Source organism: Doryrhamphus excisus, chromosome 11 (genome assembly GCF_030265055.1).
Source record: "Doryrhamphus excisus isolate RoL2022-K1 chromosome 11, RoL_Dexc_1.0, whole genome shotgun sequence".
Taxonomy (NCBI): Eukaryota; Metazoa; Chordata; class Actinopteri; order Syngnathiformes; family Syngnathidae; genus Doryrhamphus; species Doryrhamphus excisus.
Window position 1 is genome coordinate 4,860,001 of NC_080476.1, and position 20,144 is coordinate 4,880,144.

Sequence of the window (20,144 nt, forward strand, 5' to 3'; positions counted from 1 at the left end):
AACCACTGACCTTTTGCACACAATCCGACATTAAGATAGAAAAGTAAAGAAAAATAACGCAATGAAAAATGATGGAATTCTAAATGTGTGTGTGTGTGTGTGTGTGTATTGAAGGGAAAGAAAGTGGAGCCAGTGAAAAAACTTGTAATGTAGACTAGAACCACATTCCTCCTAACAAACTTGGAGTCTATATAGTTGTGTGTGTGTGTGTGAGGGAGATATTTTTGTAAGTAGGACGACAGAGAGGTGTCGGTGTGTGTGTGTGTGTGTGGGGGGGGGGGGTGGTTGAGAAAGACAAAGGCAAGAAAGATGAAGAGATCGTTTATAAGACTCCCCCACTACCTCTCCCTCCTCCTCCAGCTGATTGACAGCACAACCCCCTCCTCCTTCCCCAGCCAACAGTATTTGATTGACAGGACTCCCCACACAAGGTTTTAGCCTCTGAAAGTAACTCGCTCTCTGTGAGAACCAAACCTCTTCCTGTGTGAGAATCACCTTCTCCTGCTTCTTCTCCACATCTTCTGTCTCTACGTCCTGCCTCCCACAAACACATCTAATGTATGATGGTGGCTGGGATGTGTAAAGAATCGTTACACCTCTCGCTCTGTGCCTCTCTCACACACACACACACACACACACACTATTGAGCCTATTAGTGTGAGGGTGCTGCAGTTCCACACCAAGACAACACACACACACACACACACACTACTCTTTAGCAGTCAAGCAGGCGCATGATAGGATATCGCTGCATCTCGTTAACCTTCTATTAACCCTGAGCATGACGCTTACGGCGCTACAACACGAATTAAGTGGACCACACACACACAAACTGAGCTGTCAATCACGTATAAGCATGCAGGCGGGTGCGCACACACACACAAGGCGTGGGAATGAACCTTCATGTGATGATGTCAAAAGAGTGTGTGAGAGAGAGAGAGAGAGAGAGACGTGCACGGGCAGGATGTGGCGTCACATGGGTGTGTGTTGAAGATTTTAATTGAGGAAGTGATGTCACAGCGATGTGCTGAGGATGAAGATCATCCGTGATGGTGTGGAGTCATATGACATCACACAAAGGTCAAACACACACACACACACACCCTGTCAGCTCCACATGTTGTCCAGATGTTAAAGTGAGATGCTGTGAGCGCACACTGACAGGAAGTATCCCACGATATCCACGGTAACCTTCACATTCCATCCTTGCCAAGCCCCGCCCCAAGCCCCCCCCCACCTCCACACACTCACAACACAGTCATATTATACACACACTAGTCTATTTCTAGCAAAGAAAGACATTTGATGTACTTAAAGCAGGCACGAGGAAGAGATCACAAAATACGTTTATAGAATCAGATTCAAATGAGGAAGATTCTCCCTTCACTCCTCTGTAATATTCCCTTTTTTTTGACTCATGACCCATTTTCCAACAGGCGTGATGGAGGGGTGGGGCATGGATGGGGGAAAAAGGGGGAAGGTGTGTGTGTGTATATGTCACATTTAAGAATTGATTTTTGATTACAAGATGTCACCACATACCTCAGACTGTGTGTGAGTGTGTGTGTGTGTGTGTGTGCGCGCTAGAGGAAGTAGAGGTGACACACAGTACCTGTCAATGATGACTGGGTCTGACGGCGTCTCGTTGCGATTCCCACAACTCTTCTTGTCACAGCAGCGACTGTGAGGAGAGAAAACAGCTGTTAGAGTGTGTGTGTGTGTGTGTGTGTGTGAGACTGAGTGTTGATCAAAGGCGTGCAGGGGAGCGGGTGGTCTCAGACAGAAATAGAAAGTTCTGTTGGAACACTTTTCACAGCGAGCGATCAGCAGCAGCAGCAGAATGGTGACACTCGTCAGCAGCACTCTTCCTTATGTGCTCTGCTTCTATGTGGAAACGTTTGCGACATCCCACAGAGGTGAGGTGGCCACACCCACCCACACCTGTGACCACTTGTGGATCATTGCAAGATCACAGAGAAATCAAATCGAGAAGTCAATCGTCCTTCTCACTCTTATCACCATCCCTCATCCGTATCATCGTTCAATGCATTCTCACCACCATCCTCAGCATCATCACAATTATCACTTTAATAAGGGGGGGGGGGTGTGGTGTGAGGGGTGTAAACCTCACACCACACACCTTTCTGAATGAGGTCAGTGTCATGAGGATGAGAAGGTGTGCTCACGTACAACTTAAACTTTCATTTATCAACTACAATTACATATTGTTATACTTACACAATGTACACAACAGTGTGTGTGTTTCTGAATGAAGGCCCATTTTTTTAAAGCAGAGAAACAAGAGGAGGTCTCACTTTGATTAATGACTCTCTCTCTCTGTCCTAATTAACCACGGACACACATGTGTGGTAAAGTACTGGTATAAACACTTTATCGTGTGTGTTTCTGACCTGCACATGATCTCATGTGTGAGCAGAACTCGACACATCTCCGGGTTCTTGTCTTGGCCCTCGTACACGATCGGCTGCAGGAGAAATAAAAATAAAAAAATACGCACGTGTCAAGCTTTTAAAGTGTGCGTGTGCGCATGCGCTCACCTGTTTGCTCATAGAGTCGACGAGTCGAACAAAAAAGTCTTGTTCCGTCCTGATTCCTGAAACAGTCAGCATATTTTGATTGGTATTTAATTAACGTGCTGTACAATAACTAATAAAGATAAACGAATGTCTTTGTAATGAGCGATGGACAATGGCGACACGTGTAGCTGGTGCACCGTGTGTTCCCAAAGTAATAAAATAAAGACATGTACTCACCGTTACTGTAGAGCAGCTGCAGACGGTAATGGATGCCATTATTCGTCTTTTCTCCGCTACTCTCCTGCACACGAACGCATGATTAGCATCTTCTTTATTTTTGCATTAAACAAAAAAGTTTACAAAAAACGAGTGATATGTGCATGTAGCTTGTACATATTAATTTTCATAAAAAGTTTCAAAATGATACAACGGCTAGAAGGATTTTAATGAAATATGTTAAACTGGATTTAAATATAAGGGACGTCCATTAGTTAAATAAATGTGTCATTTCAGCCACGTGATAATTATAGTAATGCAATACATGTATACAGTAAATTCATATTTCAGTTTACCAAAGTGCGGGAAAAACGCAAGTACAAAGAGTGTGTGTACCTTGTCCTTCTCGATGAAGTCCACAAAGGTGGTCCTCTCGATCTCCACAGGTTGACCTTGGCGGTCATACAAGGCCAGAACAAAGTGGAAGAAGTTGGACTTGCGCAGGTTGGAGGGGGGCTGCTTTTCAAAGTGGGCCCGGGCCAGACCCACTCCACTGCGTACACACATACACGCATGTATTTAACAAAAAGGCTTTGGGGGAGTGGAATGGAATTATTGACAATATTTTATGAGCAGAGAGAAAAATGTGTGGTCAATTATTGTCTTTTTGTTAAATGTCCTGTTTGGACTGTAAACAATTTATTCGTGCCAAAATAATAATAATAAAAAGAAATAATGTAGGACACGTGACTAATTAAGACGATTATGTCTAAAGAACGAAATAATCATTCCTAGAGTGCGCATCCCTATTGTCAGCTTCTGCTCACCTCTGGGCGGCCGTGTGGGCATCCAGCACGCCGCCCCCCTGCATCCAGCCCCGGACAGCGTTCATGCCCCCCAGCGGCTCCTCCTTTAGGCTGCTGCCGTTCCGCTGGATGCTCTCCTGGATGCCGAACATGAACGAACCTTTGTGGCCGTGCACGGCACTTGTTCCTCTCTGGGGGTGTGTACTACATGTGCCAACACTTGAAAATGTCCAAATGGAGCAAAGGTGGTCCAAAGTCTCTGCTGGCTACCACGACTTCATCATCACTGGAGTCCTGCAGGGTCCACTTGATTTCCAGTCCGTCTTGTCCTGAGGAGGTTTGGGAGAAGACTTCCTGGAGGTTCTATCCTGTGAGGAGCACACACAGATTCTCCCGCCACAGGAGGGGAGTGGGGGTTACGGTGGAAGGCAACAAGGGACTACATGGGCGTGGTCAAGACGCGAGGCCACGCCCCTACACGGCAGCGTGGATGTGTATTTGATGACGGTAGGGATAAATAACATCACGTTTTCTGACGTTAGAGAGAACATCAAGTTAGTTTAATGAAGCATTTAGTCGCTGCGGAGTGTCAGCAAACAATCACTTGTTCAACTTTTATGTAGAGCAGCTAAATAAACAGTCAAGATTGACACCACCGCCACTAATAATAAATGAGCATGATGAGGATAATTGCAGCCACATTTTCCCTGTGGCAACATCTGCTCTTTCGAAACTAAACATTCAGCCGTGATATTGATCGATCATTGATCTACCGCGCAAGATTTTATGTGAGACATTTTGCTGTTTATCAATTGTACTATTTGCAACTAACATATGGACACGTCATTATAATGGTTTGTCTACCTATAGGTGTGCAATGCTTTCCCGAAGACGGTCGTAAATGTTTGCCTTTAGCTTTCACGGCAACACAAGTGGATGAAAATATCACATTAAGTATTAGCAATAATCACTAACGCAGATCAAGAGAACAGTTTAAATGTGGGTTGTCGTTAGATGGTGTACCTATTGAAATTAACTGGGACCTTTTTGTAATAATTGAGGGGAATAAAACAGAAGCATACAGTTTAACTACCCACAAAAAAACCCAACACTTAAACGCACAAATGCTTCCCAGAAACTGCACCGGTCTGCAGCGCCATCGTGCGGCTAATTCGTGACACTGCAAAGAGGCCATCTACTGTAAGTTAAGAGGAATTTAGTTTTATGTTCAAGCAGTCAAAACACAAAAAAGAAAATCAGTGCAGAGTGGATGCTTCATTTTAATTTGTGAAAAATGCCACAATCCTACAACGCAACTGGCCTTCATTCACTATCCTTACACCGGGTCCTCGTGGAGTCACGGGACTACAAGAACAACCCAGGACTGAAGTTCTGACCGAGATCAAGTCAAACACTTCACCCTCTGGTGCTCTGCGACACAGCTATGCTCGTTCTAGAAGGTTCTAGAGTGAACGGGTGATGAGCTTTAACAGTCAGGAGTACATTTCGAGGATTTGGAGTGGTGCTGACTAGTAGGCTCTCCATCAAGCAACCTTACTGCTTGAGTCAGCAGTGATGGCATGGAGCTCATGTGCAAAATACATCAAAGTATACATTTCATCTCATACAAAAATAATCAAACATTTTAGTGGTGTGGGGGGAGGGGGGGTCTTATCCTACATTCATCATGTATTCATGCTCAACACTGTCCCCCCCCCCCACACCACTGCACTGGGTCTTATGTGACCTTGACAAGAGCGCTAACACTGCATTAAGGTAACAGGCGCCACTCCGAGTCATCTGCGTCCAGCTGATCCCACTCCTAACAGTAGAGGGCACCGGAGTGATCACGTCAGCTGTAGGATGCATCATACCGGCTGGAGGGCGAAGCCAAAGACAAGTAACATCATGAGAAGCGTCGATGTGGCAACTGACTCGTTTGGTGACGGACGTCGCACAACAGCTTTGGATTGTTGCTTATAGAGATGACATCAATGCAAATTTGGCCGCACCACCCACCAATCTCAAAAGCCAAATCACTGCTTTAGGAGATTGGAGCACATCAGGGAAGAAGGAAGTGATGCCTTGGTAACCATGGAAACGTGCAGGCATCTACATAAGAGGCATGCAGCATCAGCAACATTAGAACCGTTCAGGCAGCGCACAGGAGTGTGCATGTGGCTTCACGTTCCCCCATCACGCAGCTCTAAGTGCTGGTAGGAATGTTCATGGGTGGGTGGGGCGCCAGGAAGCAAAACTAAAAAAGATTTGTAACACTGGACTGCAACTTGGCGGTGTCGTGCGATCAAATGTCAAGACATCAAAGCGTCCAAAGGCGGCTGAGCGAGGATGGGGGTACTTGTGTCCTACTCGTGATGTCACTTCAAAACCAGGACGACCTGTCGCCAGCAGGGGGAGGGAATCCTGGCTTTTGGGTTCTAAAAATAAAAATAAAAAAAAGGGCAATGTGGTTTTGAAAGTGTTCCGGACACAACAGGAGAGCCAATCAGTGGACAAGTTAGCGTGTTTGCTTACATGCATGTCTGTGGGTGGGGCTCATGGGCTAACAGCTTGTGATTGTCCAAATAGGACTCCTGGGATTGGCTGTGGTTCCGGCCCATTGGGCATCACAGCCTCCTGGATGGGTAGCTGTGAGGAGGTGGGAGGTGGGGGATAGGGGTGTGTATCCACCATGTTGGAGGAAGATGACTCTGTGGTGGAAGATGAAGATGATGCAGAAGATTTAGTGGCACGTCCAGCATCTCCTTCCTCATATCCAGTCTTCTCCCCAAGATCTGTGGAGTCTTCCTGTCCTGCAGGCCTCTGGTTGGCTGGGGGTGTGTCTGTATTTGGGGCTGCACTGGCAGCTGATTGGCTTTTCAGTTGAGCGTGACAAAGAGGGCACGTCTCCTGCACATAGAGCCACTTCTTCAGACAACCAGCGTGGAAGAAATGGCTGCACGGTGTGATGACAGCGCTGTTCAAGTCCTGGAAGAACATGTTAGCGGTTAGAAACAGACCCACGATGCTCCAACAGGAGATGCCAGATTGGTCACCTGGTAACAGATGGCGCAGATGTCGTTGTACTGGCGCAGCTGAGCGTCGCTCGCCGTCGGGAGGCTTTTGATCTTGTTGACGGCATCCCGCCTCAACAGAAAGCTCTGCCAGCCCAACTGCGCTCGAAGCCACACGTTGTAGTAGGAGTGCACCAGGATGATGGTGCTGCCCATCACACTCCACTCTCCAAACACCGTCTCAGACACACCGTAACACACCACGCACACCGCCACCTGACACATCAGGGCAAACACATTGACTGATACACATCACATTCCTGTATTTTTGTTTGTCCTACCAGGAACTCCAGCAGTCTGTAGGTCCCATTGACGCAGTAGATCACTTCATCCATGTTCTCCACAGGAGCCTTACGAAACTCCTCTACCATGAAGAGCACGTAGATGAGCAGGGTGCCCAGCACCTGCACACAGCAGCACCGATCAGCCAGATCTGGCGCGCACACACAAAAACACACACACAAACACAACAAGACTTACCTGCAATGAAGTGAGAATGGAGGAAGAGATGATGATAAGGAGCCAGAAGTCCATGTGGAAAAACTGACAGATCATGTAAGCCATGTACGCCGGGAAGATGAGGAGAAACAAACACAATGACACGGCTCGGAAGTGCTTCCACAAACTCCTGAGAGGATGCCGGAGGAAATGATAAGGTAGAAAAGTTATTGGCGCGCTGGGTTTCTCACTCCTTTGACTTTACATGACTATTTTACATGCACTAATAGAGTGTCCCATTTTTTCCCATTGTTGTGGAATCCTAAGAGCAGCTACACATGATAACTAGCACAGAAAGCTTTCTAGACCTTCCAGAATCTGCACATATTCCAGCAGTATTTCTTTGGAATCCCACCCACGGCCCACCTCTAGACACACCCACTCCACTGCGGTTGGCCACACCATGTACTCACGATAGCTCCCAGACCCACTTTATAGTAATTGATAAACAGTATGAGTTGATAATTGATAACAGTGATTTATCATTTTTAAATGTCCGCTTTTAACAATCAGTCATATGTGTTGGATACCGAATCCGACGTCTCTGAATGGCAAGTAGCTTTAGCATTTTTTTGCGGGACTACCAGTGTTTCAAAAACTTGGGGCAGACTTGGTGAATTTGCTCCCCGCTCCCTGTATGCACACGCTATAATGATACACAGACAACTGCTTTTGTTCCATTACATCAACAGTTATTGTTGTTACAATATTTTTTTTTTGTTACTGTCAAAAAGCTAGTTCAGCTGCATACTGGCCCGTGTTCACAAAACAGTCCAGTGTGAAATGACATTGACAGATTAAAATATTTTAATTTGCTGGTAGGGAATCAGGACTCCAACCAACTTTTGCCTGATGTTCGCCTCATTAGGAATTGTAAACAAATGTAGCTTTCCCTTACACCTGAAAAAACACTTCCTGGGAGACACTGCTAACACCAAGCAGCGGTCGGGGGACGGTGGGGGAAGAGCAGAGAGCGTATCTGGCATACAGTGCACGCCCATATAAGGAAGCCATCACAGAGAGCCAGTGTTAGAAAAAACCTCTCTGAAACCAAGCGTTCAGAGACATCTCTAACTTATTTTGTGCTCACTTCCAAATGCGCAAACCTTACAAACCTTTCCCATTAAGATATGTGCAACTTCCTGTTTACTTTCAGAGCCACAGGTTGAATCTCATACACATACTTGTCTCTGGAGGCCCCCAATGCCAGAACGATGGGGTCGGCTATCTCCAGCATGGACTGTAGAATGGAAGCAACCACGATGAAGAGGATGATGGAAAGCAGGAAGGCTCGGTGGATGACCTGCAGCTCAATGAGTCCGGTCTGGACGGCCAGGATGAGCAAGGTGATGCCCTCAGTCATGCCCCTGTACACGAATGGCAAGGAAATATGTAAGCATGTGTCCTAATACAAGTCATGCACAAGTCACTCCATAGCATCACCCACCTGTGCATGGTGTTGTCATTCATGAAGGCCCGGTAGCCCTGCAGGTAGAACTTGCAGAGCGTGAGGACACCCAGAGCGATGAAGGAGACGGTGAAGACCAGACCCAGTAGAGAGTATGGTGTGCTGCAGCACTCTGCGATACTGCAAGGAACAACAATAACTCTTCAGACATGTGTGAAGGACTCAAAAACACAAGCTGACACTCTGATGTGCACACACCTGGTGAGAAAGAGGAAGAGGAGCCTCTCTCTAGAGGTGGGCTGGTCTCTGGTGCTGAAGTATGAGTAGATCTGCAGTGCAAAGAGCAGCAGCCAGAAACACATAAAGAGCACTGGGAGGACAAGCTGATTCCACAAGGACATTCCCAAAGCCAGCAGCCCATACACCTCCACCACCTGAACACACAAACAAGAGGGTCAGTTCCAATGACAGTCAGAACCTGCCCAGTCCAGTTACAGCTGCACCTACCTGGACTAGCTCCTTGTAGGCAGTCTTCGCCAGGTTGTACGGCACCAGAAGGTTGGAAGCCAGGAAGTAAATGACCTCCAGTCCCGTGAAGATCATGGAGAACTTGTTGATGAAGACAATGGTCTCCAGAGGGACCAGACACAGTCTGGCCACCAGAGGGAGCAGATGAGCCGAGAAGAGCCAAATCCTTTTGGTCTGCATCACGCATGAACACAACGTGCACACGACTAGCTGACCTGTGAGGAGCGCATAAATGCTCATGAACATTTCTTTACAACATTAGAAATACAAAAACAATAAATGATGAAAACAGAAACTGTGTGACCCAAAAAGAACTTTCTAGCTATATCTCGTGTAGCTGTATAGCCATGTTAGTGCAGACTTCAGCACTCCGTGTTCTATTTATAGCACTGAGGCGCCATCAATGTTCCAACCACGATGAATCCACAAACATCAGCAAAAAGCTTCTTGTTCTACTGGACCTTAGTGAGCTGAGGGTTGCCCAGAGTACTTTAACACACACGCACACACACACAATCCACTTGCACTATGTCATGTGACCTTACCTATGAGTGCTGTGGTGAACCTGTTCATGGAGAGAGGTTCCAAGTACACGGGTCCCTCGTGGCCAGACTCCAGCTCACTGCGCACGTAATCCCTGAGAGGAGATGTCACACAGATTGACGCTTGTGTGTGAGCTTGTGCTTGTGTGTGTGTGTATGCCTGCGCATGTGTACCTGGACACTTGGTGGCCAGCAAAGAGGAGGAGAGCCGTCAGCACGTACAAGTAAAGTTTGACCAGGTGCTGACGAGGCAGCGTGAGCAGCACCAAGCTCAGAATGTAACCTGCGCACACAGTAAAAATACATCCCAGACTTGTTTTCATGGCTCTGTGTGTGTTTTTGTGTGCGCTTTTGTGTGTGAGCATTACTAACCCACGTAATGCAGGTAGAGGGCCAGGTACTTGTACTGGAACAGAGGGTTGTTCGACAGGCTGGAGCGTTGGATCTTCTGGAAGAAGGAGCTGACATCCCAGCGGTACAGAATGTCCAGCAACATGATGCTGGGGACACGCAGGCCCACATTGAGCACCGCCTCCACACGATCCTTCACCGCCATGAGCTCAGTACGACTGCTGATTGGCGTACAGAAGAGACCCTCGGATATGATGTTCCAGCAGGTGGTGCTATAGAGGACTGCCACAAAGGAGGAGGAAAAGTTGGACATTGTCATTGGATGGCAGCAATGATGAAGGGAGGATGGAGACAGAGAGAAGAGGACAAAAATTAGAAAGAACAATCAAGTCCAAACATTGCTTATTATTAGTGCCGTCAATTGATAAAAAACGTATTCCTGTTAATCACATGTCTGCTCTGTGATTATTCACACATTTACCTTGGGTTTAATTAAAAATACTTTATCTATTGAAGTATGACAATTGGCTTGAACTGTGTTTTGATATAAAAGTAGCACACATATGGTTGAGTAAGAAATATTTAACAAACCAACATTTAAAAGCTAACAGCTATACACATGAAGACAATACAATGTGCAGCTTTTTAAACTGAACTTTTGTGTGAAGCAGACATGGGTCTCATTCATCGCTGCTGGCTGCATTTGCCCCTCTTTTCCCCTTTCATCTCCAGTCCCTACTTATTACATGTAATATCAGAAGCCTGAAGAAAGTAATTCTTGGTGGATGGAGGAAACGAGGGGTCAAACAGATACCAGGCAATCTCATATTATATTAAACAAAGATTATTTTTTGTGTCTGTTGTTCTCTGTTACTTTAATGTTTTTGTGCCATTCAACAACACAAACACATTCTGTCTTTTGTTGGATTTTTTCCCCCCACTTTCACATTCCTCTATGGTCATAAAGACGAACTGATCTGGAAACATAATCGCAGGAAAACAGTTCACAATGAAATGTGAGCAGCTGGATTGGTAGGGAATAATGCACATTTGTCGAGATCGCATGTCATATTTCATTGTTCAACTCTCAATAGGCTGCATGGGAACCAGTGAATGTGTTTTATGTGGACAACAAGTTTTGGGGGCTCGTGTGGAAGAACTGTGAGTTGGGGAATGGTGCATTTTTGAAAACATATGCATGCTAGGTTAATTGGTGACTCTAAATTGTCCATGGGTATGAATGTGAGTGTGAATGGTTGTCTATATGTGCCCTGTGATTGGCTGGAGACCAGTCCAGGGTGTACCCCGTCTCTCGCCCAAAGATAGCTGGGATAGGCTCCAGCATGCCTGCGACACTCGTGAGGATAAGCGGTATAGAAAATGAACAAATGAATGTATAACCTCCTGTCACTACTCAACAATGGTAATTAAAGAGAGACTTCCAGTGGACCTAATTGATGAATTACAACAGTCAGTTGCTGAAATGTATCTGAACGAGTCATGTACATACAGGATATAATGTACAAGCCAGCGAATCACATCTTAACAGTCAGCGTAGTTGCAGCTCGCGGATTTTTACGTCACGCTCCGCACAGAGAGGCTTCGTTTTGTTTCAAAGTCATGGCGCTGGTGTTGGAAACGCCGGTGGGCCGATTAAGCAAACTCACGCCGTCTCAGCGCCGTTGTTTATTTTGGAGGTTTTCACTTTGTTCCCGTCTCTTAACATCCAAAGTATATTTACGATGAACATTAAAGTTTTCTTCCTGCGTCACACAGTAGCACCAACATCACGATGACGATGTGTTACATAATTTAGAATCTCTGTTTATGTAACATAATCGGCTACAACTGTATTTTTAACACGTAATCCATCCAAAGCCACAGGCTCCTTGGAAATCATTGAAGAATTAACAGTTTCAGGCGACACTTTATCGTGAATGATAAGTGATGCTGAAATGAACTCTAGTAACCTTTCTGTCTGCCTAGATGGCAACAAATCGAATCACACATTGCGATGTATTAACATTATTGCAAATATACAACATAACGAACACGAACACATCCAAACTCTGGCTAGAACTGTTTACTGAAAAGTGCGTCCTTGCTTAGCAGAGGATGAGCCGCATTGAGCAGCCATCAGGCACAGCGCCAGTTAGTCAAGCTAACAGCTAGCCTCGACACAAGCTCAAAGCTGCCTGTCAGCATCACGGCCACAACATAAACATCACATCCGTTTAGTTCAATTGCTGTATGTTTAACTCTTACACACAAGCGACTACCTAAAGGCAGATGTGTAGTATATTAATAACACATTATCACGCTAGCCTTTGCGCCACTCACCTCCATTAAAGCCATCCATCAGTTAGCTAGCAAGCGAGTTAACTGTTACAAACACAGGCTTGCTAGCAATGCATATAGCATTTATCAAATGACAGAAAAGTACAACTTACCTGTAAAGTATGACGATTACAACATTTGCAACGCACTCTTGGTGTTTTCCGGCGTGGCCATCGACCATTTTAAAGGGGCACCGCCGCAGCTTAAGGTCCTGAGAACGGAGCCGCTTGTCGCTGACAGGATGCGGCCGACCCGCATATCTCACGGAGTAGCCATTTTGCTAGCAGCAGCGAGGACGCACTACGCATGTGCAGTAATCTCACGACCGATTGAACAGAATGAATGGACTCCCCTAAATCTGACTGCTCGTTATTTAACAATACACCGAGATTACGTTAACATGTTACGTTTTTTCGGCAAGGTCATCAAAATAGTAATAATCATATTTGTGATTAAACTACTGTGTTGTAACGTTTGTTTGTTGAGTCATAAGATTCAAAAGTAAATAGAAGCGTTTCAAGACGACCACCAATGCGGTTACCGTAGAATAATCAGAAGAACAGTTTGGACGTAATTGGAACTAAAGAAGAAAGCCGACTGGTTGCTAATGACAACGGGGCTTTGTTCCTACGTCACTACCGGCAAGAAGGCTCAGGCCAGGAAGAGCTCATCTCGCTGAATGAAGCTGACAGAGAACTTCATCGAGACCGATTTTAGCCCAAATCTGAGCTCTTCTGTTCCGAATCACATGCTAGCATCACATGCTAACTTGCTGTGCCAGGTAAGCACGCAACCAACGTGTACTTTGATCGGGTAATGTCAGCTAGCTGGCCGCCTATCTCGCGGACACAGCTCGCCTGTTAGCCACCGCATGCTAAAAACATCAACACGGTGCTGTCAGCCTTGTTTGTCTCTCTGCCTTGTGTTTAGTCATCCCGTGTGTGCGTACGTGCGTGTGTGTATGTGAGGAGCCGCTTTGAGCCATGTCCGTGTCAGTCATCATCAAGTGGGGAGGACAAGAGTACTCCATCACGTCCCTCTCGGAGGAGGACACGGTCATGGACCTCAAACAGTCCATCAAGACTCTGACAGGGGTGCTCCCAGAGAGACAGAAGCTGCTGGGGTTGAAGGTCAAAGGTTAGTGTGTGAGGATCTTTATCATGTTGTTGATTTGTCTTGTTTGTCATGGCGTGTAACATTCCACTAACAGGAAAGCCAGCAGAGGACCAGGTGAAGCTGGGCTCTCTCAAGCTGAAGCCCAACACCAAGATCATGATGATGGGCACCAGAGAGGAGGGCCTGGTACATCACACAGAAACACACTAACAGACTAATACACTCGGCCACCGCATTAACACACAACAAACTAACAGACTCGGATGTTCCTGGCCGTGCTAAGAAAGCAAGAACTTAAAAATACTTGTCAAAAGAACCACCACAAAATTCAGCATATTCACAGTATGGCACAAATATTTTTATGTGTGTACGCCTTGGGTATTTAATGGACTACCACAGACTCAAAAATAAAGACTAATTGGGAAAATGGTGATGTAACCCCTAGGTTCCCAATGCACCCCCAGGGGTACGCCTCACAGCAGAAGGAGGACGGAGCAGAAAGGAGACAGAATATTAATTTGTTAATTGCTGTGTGTGTATTATATAAACAAATAACTACATCTGATGATTACTTAGTGAATTAAGAGTGTTTAATTCCGCCACCATCATTCTGTGATCATTCTGCATTAAAAAAACACACCAATACAGCAACAAACAGCTGACATGCTAACACACAACGCGATGACACACTGACAGATAAAAAGACACTAACAGTGACTGGTGTGGCTTTTGTGCAGGAGGAGGTTTTAGCCCCACCCCCAGAGAATGACGATGTGATCAATGATTTTGACATTGAGGAGGAGGTCATCGAAGTGGAGAACAGGTTTGTGTGTGTGTTCTGGAGTGTTGCTTGACTGGAATTTAAATAATCTGTTCCAGGGTCAAACAGTAGCAAAAGCTTGATTAAGTGTACTGTAGGCACTGTTTAAAGTTCTTCCCTGTCATAGAAGTGTAAAAAGAAGAATGTCATTATATACTGTCCTCCCTCCAGAGAGGAAAATTTGGCTAAAATTGCACGCAGAGTCAAAGACTACAAAGTGGAGGAGATGAACCCTCCCAGAGAAGGCAAAAGACTTCTGGTTCTGGATGTGGACTATACCTTGTTTGGTGAGTTTTAGCCACACCCACAATTAAAATGCACACACACTCCTTCAGTATATACGTACACACACACGTGTACACAACGTGTGTTTTAGATCACAAGTCGTGTGCAGAGACAGGCCAGGAGCTGATGAGGCCATTCCTTCACGAGTTTCTGACATCAGCCTACGAGGACTATGATATTGTGATCTGGTGTACGTATGACTCATCAGTCGGCATTTTCCGTGTTTCCTTTGTCTTTCAAACACTATTGTGTGTTTTCTTGTAGCTGCCACCAGCATGAAGTGGATTGATGCCAAGATGAAGGTCAGTGACACACTTTTATCCTACGTGTTGGTGCTGGATTACGTTTGAGGCCGTGTCATTACATCACACGGGTTACGCCTCCAATCATTTATTTGCCAACAAGCTGCAACGCTGGTGTCTGTGGCCCAAAACTTTGTTGAGCTCCTCAAAATAAGGCATTGCTCTCCTCCGCCCACGGCAGTTTTCCTCTGTTCACCTCATTACTCAAATGGTTCACCCACTCAGCCCAGCAAGATTTTGGAGCAAGAGTTGAACCAAAAAGAGGCAGCTTCAGTTCAAAGCAATTGTGGAACCATGACAGTGGAAAACCTAAGCTCAGCTCCAAAGCGGCTAAAGCAAGACAAACACAATACATCAGTATGTTTATATGCAGTCAATATTCCGGTTCCTGAAACATTCGAAATAACCCGCTTACCTGCCTGAGCAAACAGGATTATTCCTGTATACATGGTAATTGTAAACAACGGGGATATCATCTTCACAACATCAATGAGGTGGTTAGTTTCCCCTCCCACGCTCCAAAAATGTGCAGTTTTGCGTGCCGCCATGTTTTCAAATTCAATACTTCCTGTCAAATACCCAAGATTGCTTTCGAATGCAACATGCACAGAACACAAATCACACAAAACCCAAATATCTCGACAGGCATATATATTACCCAATATTCAGGTTAGTAACGCAGGGGTAGTTTACATGGCCATGTGCATGGGTTATTGCTAATATTCCGGTTTTGGGTTATTTGACTGCATGTAAACGTAGCCAGTGGAACCTAGTTTTTTGTCAGTGATCTGTTGCAAAGGCCAGTTGAAACCTACGAAAATACAATCAATAAGAAATAATGCAAATCCAATGAATCCATTCTTTAAATGATTATACCAACCTTGTTTCTTCAGTTTCTTGTGCATTTTAAATTTTTTTAACAACAAAAGACACATATGTTTATCAGGAGTTGGGAGTGACTGACAACCCAAACTACAAGATCACTTTCATGCTGGACAGTGCGGCCATGATCACAGTTCATACGCCAAAGAGAGGAGTTGTGGAGGTCTGTTCGTGCCATTGCTGTTTCATTCACACTCTCTGTTGCCACTTCATGAAGTACCCATTTTGTGTATGTGTGTGTGCATGCAGGTGAAGCCTCTAGGGGTAATCTGGGGGAAGTACGAGGACTTTTACAGCAGGAAAAACACCATCATGTTTGACGACATTGGACGCAACTTCCTCATGAATCCACAGAACGGACTCAAGGTCGGTCAGCCCGCCAATGACATTTATTTGGCCTCAACTTCACTGCGACTGCCATGCACGAGCATTGAGGGTGCATGTGGATGTTTTTCAGATCCGACCCTTCATGAAGGCGCACATGAACCGGGAGAAGGACCGGGAGCTGCAGAAGCTGGCCCAGTACCTGAAGGAGATCTCTAAACTGGAGGACTTCACCGGACTCAACCACAAACACTGGGAGAGGTAACTAAACACACACATGGTATTACTACTATTACTACTACTACTACTACTACTACTACTACTACTACATGATCTAAGATAGCAATATCTAATGTGTGTGTGTATGTTATAGATATCTATCCAAGAGGCAGCAACACTGATGAGTGGCACCTCCCATCCCGGCCCATTTGTCACACACACACAAATACACAAAGTACACAACACAACATCTTCACACACATCCTGCAGCCAGGCTCCGCCCACCCCACACTGACACCAGTCTGTGCATGTGTGTGTGCGCAAACATTGTTTACATGGACTGCAGCACGTGTCTACACAAATACACACAACATGCTGGTGCTGCACACAGATGCATGAACGCAGTAAACAACACGAGGCTTTTAAGCGCTGGAAAGTCCTAAACTGTTTTAAGACTTTCATTCATTGTTTTCTGCATGTTGTCATAAAACAGGTGGAGGAAGTTGAAAGGGCCGTGCGTACATGCATGTGTGCAGCATGTCAGCTGTGTCTTCTGGGCATTTCCACAACATAAGATGCATATAGTTTGAGTGGATGGGTTTGGGTCGGGAGGAGGGTGACCTTGTGTTTGTATGTGTGTGTTTGGAGGACACACTCTGGCTGTAAATATGACAATAAAACTTTTTCTACACACAAATTCAAACAGTTCAGTGTTTATTTAACTTTTTGATGAATAATATTAGAGATCATATGAAGTCTTTGAGAGGCAGTCAGCAATGTGTGCGTTCTCTGTTCACTCTGTAGGACAAAAAACCTTGTTATTGGGACAATTTTTTTTATTTTAGTATAAAAAACAATTATTAATCTGACAAACCAAGATGTATTATTTTTTTTACAAACACTCACATGCACCGGCTCCAGAGGCTCCAGAGCCCACGTGTGTACTTGTCCTGGGCGCGCACACAAAACACAGACTTGCCGGTTTTGACGTCCACCTTGAAGCTAGTTCTATTTGTCTCAGCACTCTGAGGGGACATGAGAGTCAGGCTCTATGAGGGTGAGTTCACAAGGCAGGACAAGGTTTGGACTTGAGTTACCAGTACCATAATATGCTGGTCCGAGTCACAGGAGAGGCCGCTGCGGACCACCTTGACCTGGAAGTGCAGACTGAAGAAGGTGCACGGTCTCTGCCAGGACTCAGGGTAGCTCCAGTGGAACTCTTTGCCTTCAAGACTGTATAGACCAGGAAGTTGTTCTGGTCTCACTGAGGGTGAAAAAGTTGGTGAGTCACCAAAGAGCTCAGAACAAGAAGGTTCAAACACAGAGACGTACCAATGTCCCTTAGGTAGAAGGTGCTGGTGTAGACCTCCATCCGAGAAGAGCTGACCATGTAGACCACCACGGAGATGCGGTGCTGCTCTTCACGATACGGACAGCTGGCATCCTGGCAGACAAGTCCCGAACCATCAGAGTCCACTTGGCAGGGAAGGGTTTCTGAAAAGCTGCATGGCAGGTAATAGACTTTCATGACACTAATGGAGACTCAGCACATGATTTCTGTTGTGGTGGCGCCATCTTGTGGACTTTTGACAAAGAACTGGATAGGTCAAATCACTTCCATCAGGAAGTGACCTTCCAACAGACATGATGATGTCCTCACCGCTGTGCTTTGAACATCAGCACCTCAGCATTGGGTCTGTACTTGTTTCTGGTCCATTTGCAATGGAATGAGCCGTTGTAGTTTGGAGCTGAACAGCGGATGTGACCTGACCCCGAACACAGAAGAAGATATCACAACCAGCTTCTCTAAAAATCAAATCCCCTCACTTACCTTCTCCAGGATGTTCCTCTTCCAGGATGACTGTCTGGTTGTCTGGGTCCTGTTGTGTCAGAACCACAGTGTGGTTTAAGTACTGTCCGTTGGAGCTCAGGTGGCAGCTGTAGTTTCCTCCCTTCATCTCATCAACCACAACGTTCACCTGCCTCCCACGCAGGGCCGGCTTGATCTCCTCACCTAACACATGGACCCGGTTCTAATAACATGGTTCACAGGGCCACACAGCGTAGCGTCTTACCGTCTTTCTTCCAGAACACAGCCCGATCTTCATAGGCCTCTCCACATGTCAGAGGGACATGTATCCTGGAATCACCGTTAGGAACTTTCAGGACCACCACTACAAACACACACTGAACAATTAACAAGTTCTCAAGTTTGGGGCATGATTACAGAGGTGGCACCAACCGTTGTCCATCAGAACTTCTACGTTGGAGGTGGTGTCACAGTAAAGTGCGGAGGACACCACCAACAGGAGCGACAAGAACATCTGGACAGAACTCATAGTACACAGGTCCAATGTGGAATGAGCAGAACTGCGGAATCCAGTCCAAGGTATGTTGATCATAACCCACCAGGGTGTGTGTCGTCGATAGAGACAGGCTCTAGTGAGGTGCAAGAAGTCAGTATGTTGTTCTGGTTCAGGTTCTACACATCATGATGATGAAGATCTCACCTTGATGATGACACGACTCAGACACAGCACAACACAGACGCTCTGATTCTATGTGAGCTGTGAAATGGGACAGTATTTATACACAGGAGTGGCAGAAAGTGGGAAAAAGCCCAAGAGGAAGAACTTCAATCGTGTGTATGTTTGGGTCAGATGACACTACCTGACTTCTTCTTGTCCAGTTTCAATTCACAAAAACAGGTGCCAGGACAGCGATACAATGCTTCAGTGTGTGTGTGTGTGTGTGTGCGTGTGTGTGTGCACATGGAGCGGAGGAGGAAGTCATGGAGAAAAAATACAGAAACCTTCCAGCAGAGGAAGTGGACCTTTGACATGACGTTGGGCCTGCCTCATGTGGAAGGTCAAAGGTTAGCATGTAGGCCACTTTCGTCACAGGTTAGCATGTAGGACACCTTCATCATGCTCGGGAGGAAGAAGAAGACAACAGCAACAAAACAAAGGTCACTGATGGACTTTCCCTCTTCTCTGGAAGGTTCTATGCATCCTAAACACTACAACTACATACACACATAGATATATAAATATATAGATAACATTTGTATTTATACATACAGTATAATCTGTATATAGCTATTAGGGGTGTCACAAGATCCCGCAAGATTAAAACAACAAGATTTCTGGAGTAGGAAGCAAAAAGAGGATTCACTCTGTGCATTGGTTTCAGCAACTTGGCATGTTTGCTTCATAGAACAACGGCATGAATGGATTGAGCCCTTTTGTCAGTCATACAGTAGCTTTGTCTCTGTGGGAGGAGGCAGGGTTGGTAGCATCCAGACAAGAGTGCAGAAGAGTGTAATTGTCATATTTTTTTTCATTGAAAAATCTTGTCTCGTCTCATAGACTCAATATCGTGTATTGTCTCATCTCGTGACACTCCTAATACCTATAGCTCTATATTTAAGGGATGGGGGGCTTGATGACATCATCAAATCAAATCAACTCAACTTTATTTGTATAGCACTTTTCCTGCAAAGACATGCAACACAAAGTGCTTTACAGAATTAAAAACAATTACCATTACAATTAAGGAAAAACAATCACTAAGAAAGCCCCTCCCTCCCATCCTCCATACTAGACACACACACACACACACATCCACACACACACACAATCACATACAATCACACACAGTAGGGAGACATGGCATGGCACTGAGGATCAAGGAAACGCCACCTTTGGGGCCGTCCACACTGGGAGGAGCCGCAGGCCGTGCCATCGGGGGACCAGCACCCACGCCCCCCGACTCTGACAGACAGGCGGACCCCCACATTAAAGGGAGGAACCTCCAGCCGGCTGCATCGAAGGGACCCAAGGATGGCACCCCCTCAGCAGACCCGACACAGCCCCCAGTGTGGAAGACCCCCCCTGAGG

General features: G+C 45.8%; 4 protein-coding genes across 10 annotated transcripts in view; 1 reads left to right on the plus strand and 3 right to left on the minus strand.

Moving 5' to 3' along the window:
* Positions 1 to 3,949, minus strand: part of LOC131138681 (transcription factor COE1-like) — a 25,316-nt gene extending 21,367 nt beyond the window's left edge. For 3 of the 6 annotated variants that reach the window (XM_058087819.1, XM_058087820.1, XM_058087817.1), the window contains exons 1-6: positions 3,581 to 3,949; positions 3,150 to 3,306; positions 2,775 to 2,838; positions 2,559 to 2,614; positions 2,412 to 2,485; positions 1,613 to 1,681 (exon numbers count right to left, since the gene is read on the minus strand). In XM_058087819.1, the coding sequence (XP_057943802.1) occupies positions 1,613 to 1,681; positions 2,412 to 2,485; positions 2,559 to 2,614; positions 2,775 to 2,838; positions 3,150 to 3,306; positions 3,581 to 3,711 (551 nt within the window). In that variant the 5' untranslated portion in view covers positions 3,712 to 3,949. The remainder of the gene's footprint in view (positions 1 to 1,612; positions 1,682 to 2,411; positions 2,486 to 2,558; positions 2,615 to 2,774; positions 2,839 to 3,149; positions 3,307 to 3,580) is intronic. The other 3 variants (XM_058087822.1, XM_058087823.1, XM_058087818.1) reach the window with 1 other exon arrangement.
* Positions 3,950 to 4,665: 716 nt separating this feature from the next.
* Positions 4,666 to 12,999, minus strand: LOC131138650 (RING finger protein 145-like). Of its 2 annotated transcripts, XM_058087748.1 has the most exons (13): positions 12,411 to 12,999; positions 9,982 to 10,242; positions 9,784 to 9,892; positions 9,613 to 9,704; positions 9,047 to 9,282; positions 8,798 to 8,973; positions 8,579 to 8,719; positions 8,316 to 8,498; positions 7,114 to 7,261; positions 6,915 to 7,037; positions 6,616 to 6,849; positions 6,095 to 6,547; positions 4,666 to 5,997 (listed from the first exon to the last, which is right to left on the minus strand). In XM_058087748.1, the coding sequence occupies exons 2-12, from the start codon at positions 10,163 to 10,165 to the stop codon at positions 6,116 to 6,118; spliced, it is 2,058 nt and encodes a 685-aa protein (XP_057943731.1). In that variant the 5' UTR covers positions 10,166 to 10,242; positions 12,411 to 12,999; the 3' UTR covers positions 4,666 to 5,997; positions 6,095 to 6,115. The 2 variants fall into 2 exon arrangements, with proteins under 2 accessions (XP_057943731.1, XP_057943730.1); XM_058087747.1 differs by having other exon boundaries at positions 4,666 to 6,547.
* Positions 12,730 to 16,929, plus strand: ublcp1 (ubiquitin-like domain containing CTD phosphatase 1). The gene is made up of 11 exons (XM_058087750.1): positions 12,730 to 13,078; positions 13,228 to 13,434; positions 13,508 to 13,599; positions 14,151 to 14,236; positions 14,405 to 14,520; positions 14,610 to 14,708; positions 14,783 to 14,820; positions 15,767 to 15,865; positions 15,952 to 16,068; positions 16,160 to 16,287; positions 16,400 to 16,929. Exons 2-11 carry the CDS (start codon positions 13,281 to 13,283, stop codon positions 16,425 to 16,427), a joined length of 957 nt encoding a protein of 318 aa, XP_057943733.1. The 5' UTR covers positions 12,730 to 13,078; positions 13,228 to 13,280; the 3' UTR covers positions 16,428 to 16,929.
* Positions 16,930 to 16,957: 28 nt separating this feature from the next.
* Positions 16,958 to 18,792, minus strand: il12bb (interleukin 12B, b). Its single transcript, XM_058087410.1, has 9 exons — positions 18,756 to 18,792; positions 18,488 to 18,684; positions 18,321 to 18,419; positions 18,077 to 18,259; positions 17,906 to 18,011; positions 17,578 to 17,747; positions 17,349 to 17,509; positions 17,152 to 17,270; positions 16,958 to 17,043 (listed from the first exon to the last, which is right to left on the minus strand). Exons 2-9 carry the CDS (start codon positions 18,645 to 18,647, stop codon positions 17,016 to 17,018), a joined length of 1,026 nt encoding a protein of 341 aa, XP_057943393.1. The 5' UTR covers positions 18,648 to 18,684; positions 18,756 to 18,792; the 3' UTR covers positions 16,958 to 17,015.
* Positions 18,793 to 20,144: the final 1,352 nt, after the last annotated feature.

Coding starts and splice junctions, on each gene's coding strand:
- il12bb (XM_058087410.1), bottom strand. CDS start 18,647: ATGATCAACATACCTTGGACTGGATTCCGCAGTTCTGCTCATTCCACA. Junction 18,260..18,320: donor TGTGTTCTGGAAGAAAGACG/GTAAGACGCTAC, acceptor TCCATGTGTTAG/GTGAGGAGATCAAGCCGGCC. Junction 18,012..18,076: donor AGAGGAACATCCTGGAGAAG/GTAAGTGAGGGG, acceptor GTTCGGGGTCAG/GTCACATCCGCTGTTCAGCT.
- LOC131138650 (XM_058087748.1), bottom strand. CDS start 10,165: ATGGCGGTGAAGGATCGTGTGGAGGCGGTGCTCAATGTGGGCCTGCGT. Junction 8,720..8,797: donor CTCTTCCTCTTTCTCACCAG/GTGTGTGCACAT, acceptor TGTTCCTTGCAG/TATCGCAGAGTGCTGCAGCA. Junction 6,850..6,914: donor ACAGACTGCTGGAGTTCCTG/GTAGGACAAACA, acceptor CTGATGTGTCAG/GTGGCGGTGTGCGTGGTGTG.
- ublcp1 (XM_058087750.1), top strand. CDS start 13,281: ATGTCCGTGTCAGTCATCATCAAGTGGGGAGGACAAGAGTACTCCATC. Junction 13,435..13,507: donor GCTGGGGTTGAAGGTCAAAG/GTTAGTGTGTGA, acceptor TTCCACTAACAG/GAAAGCCAGCAGAGGACCAG. Junction 15,866..15,951: donor CAAAGAGAGGAGTTGTGGAG/GTCTGTTCGTGC, acceptor GTGTGCATGCAG/GTGAAGCCTCTAGGGGTAAT.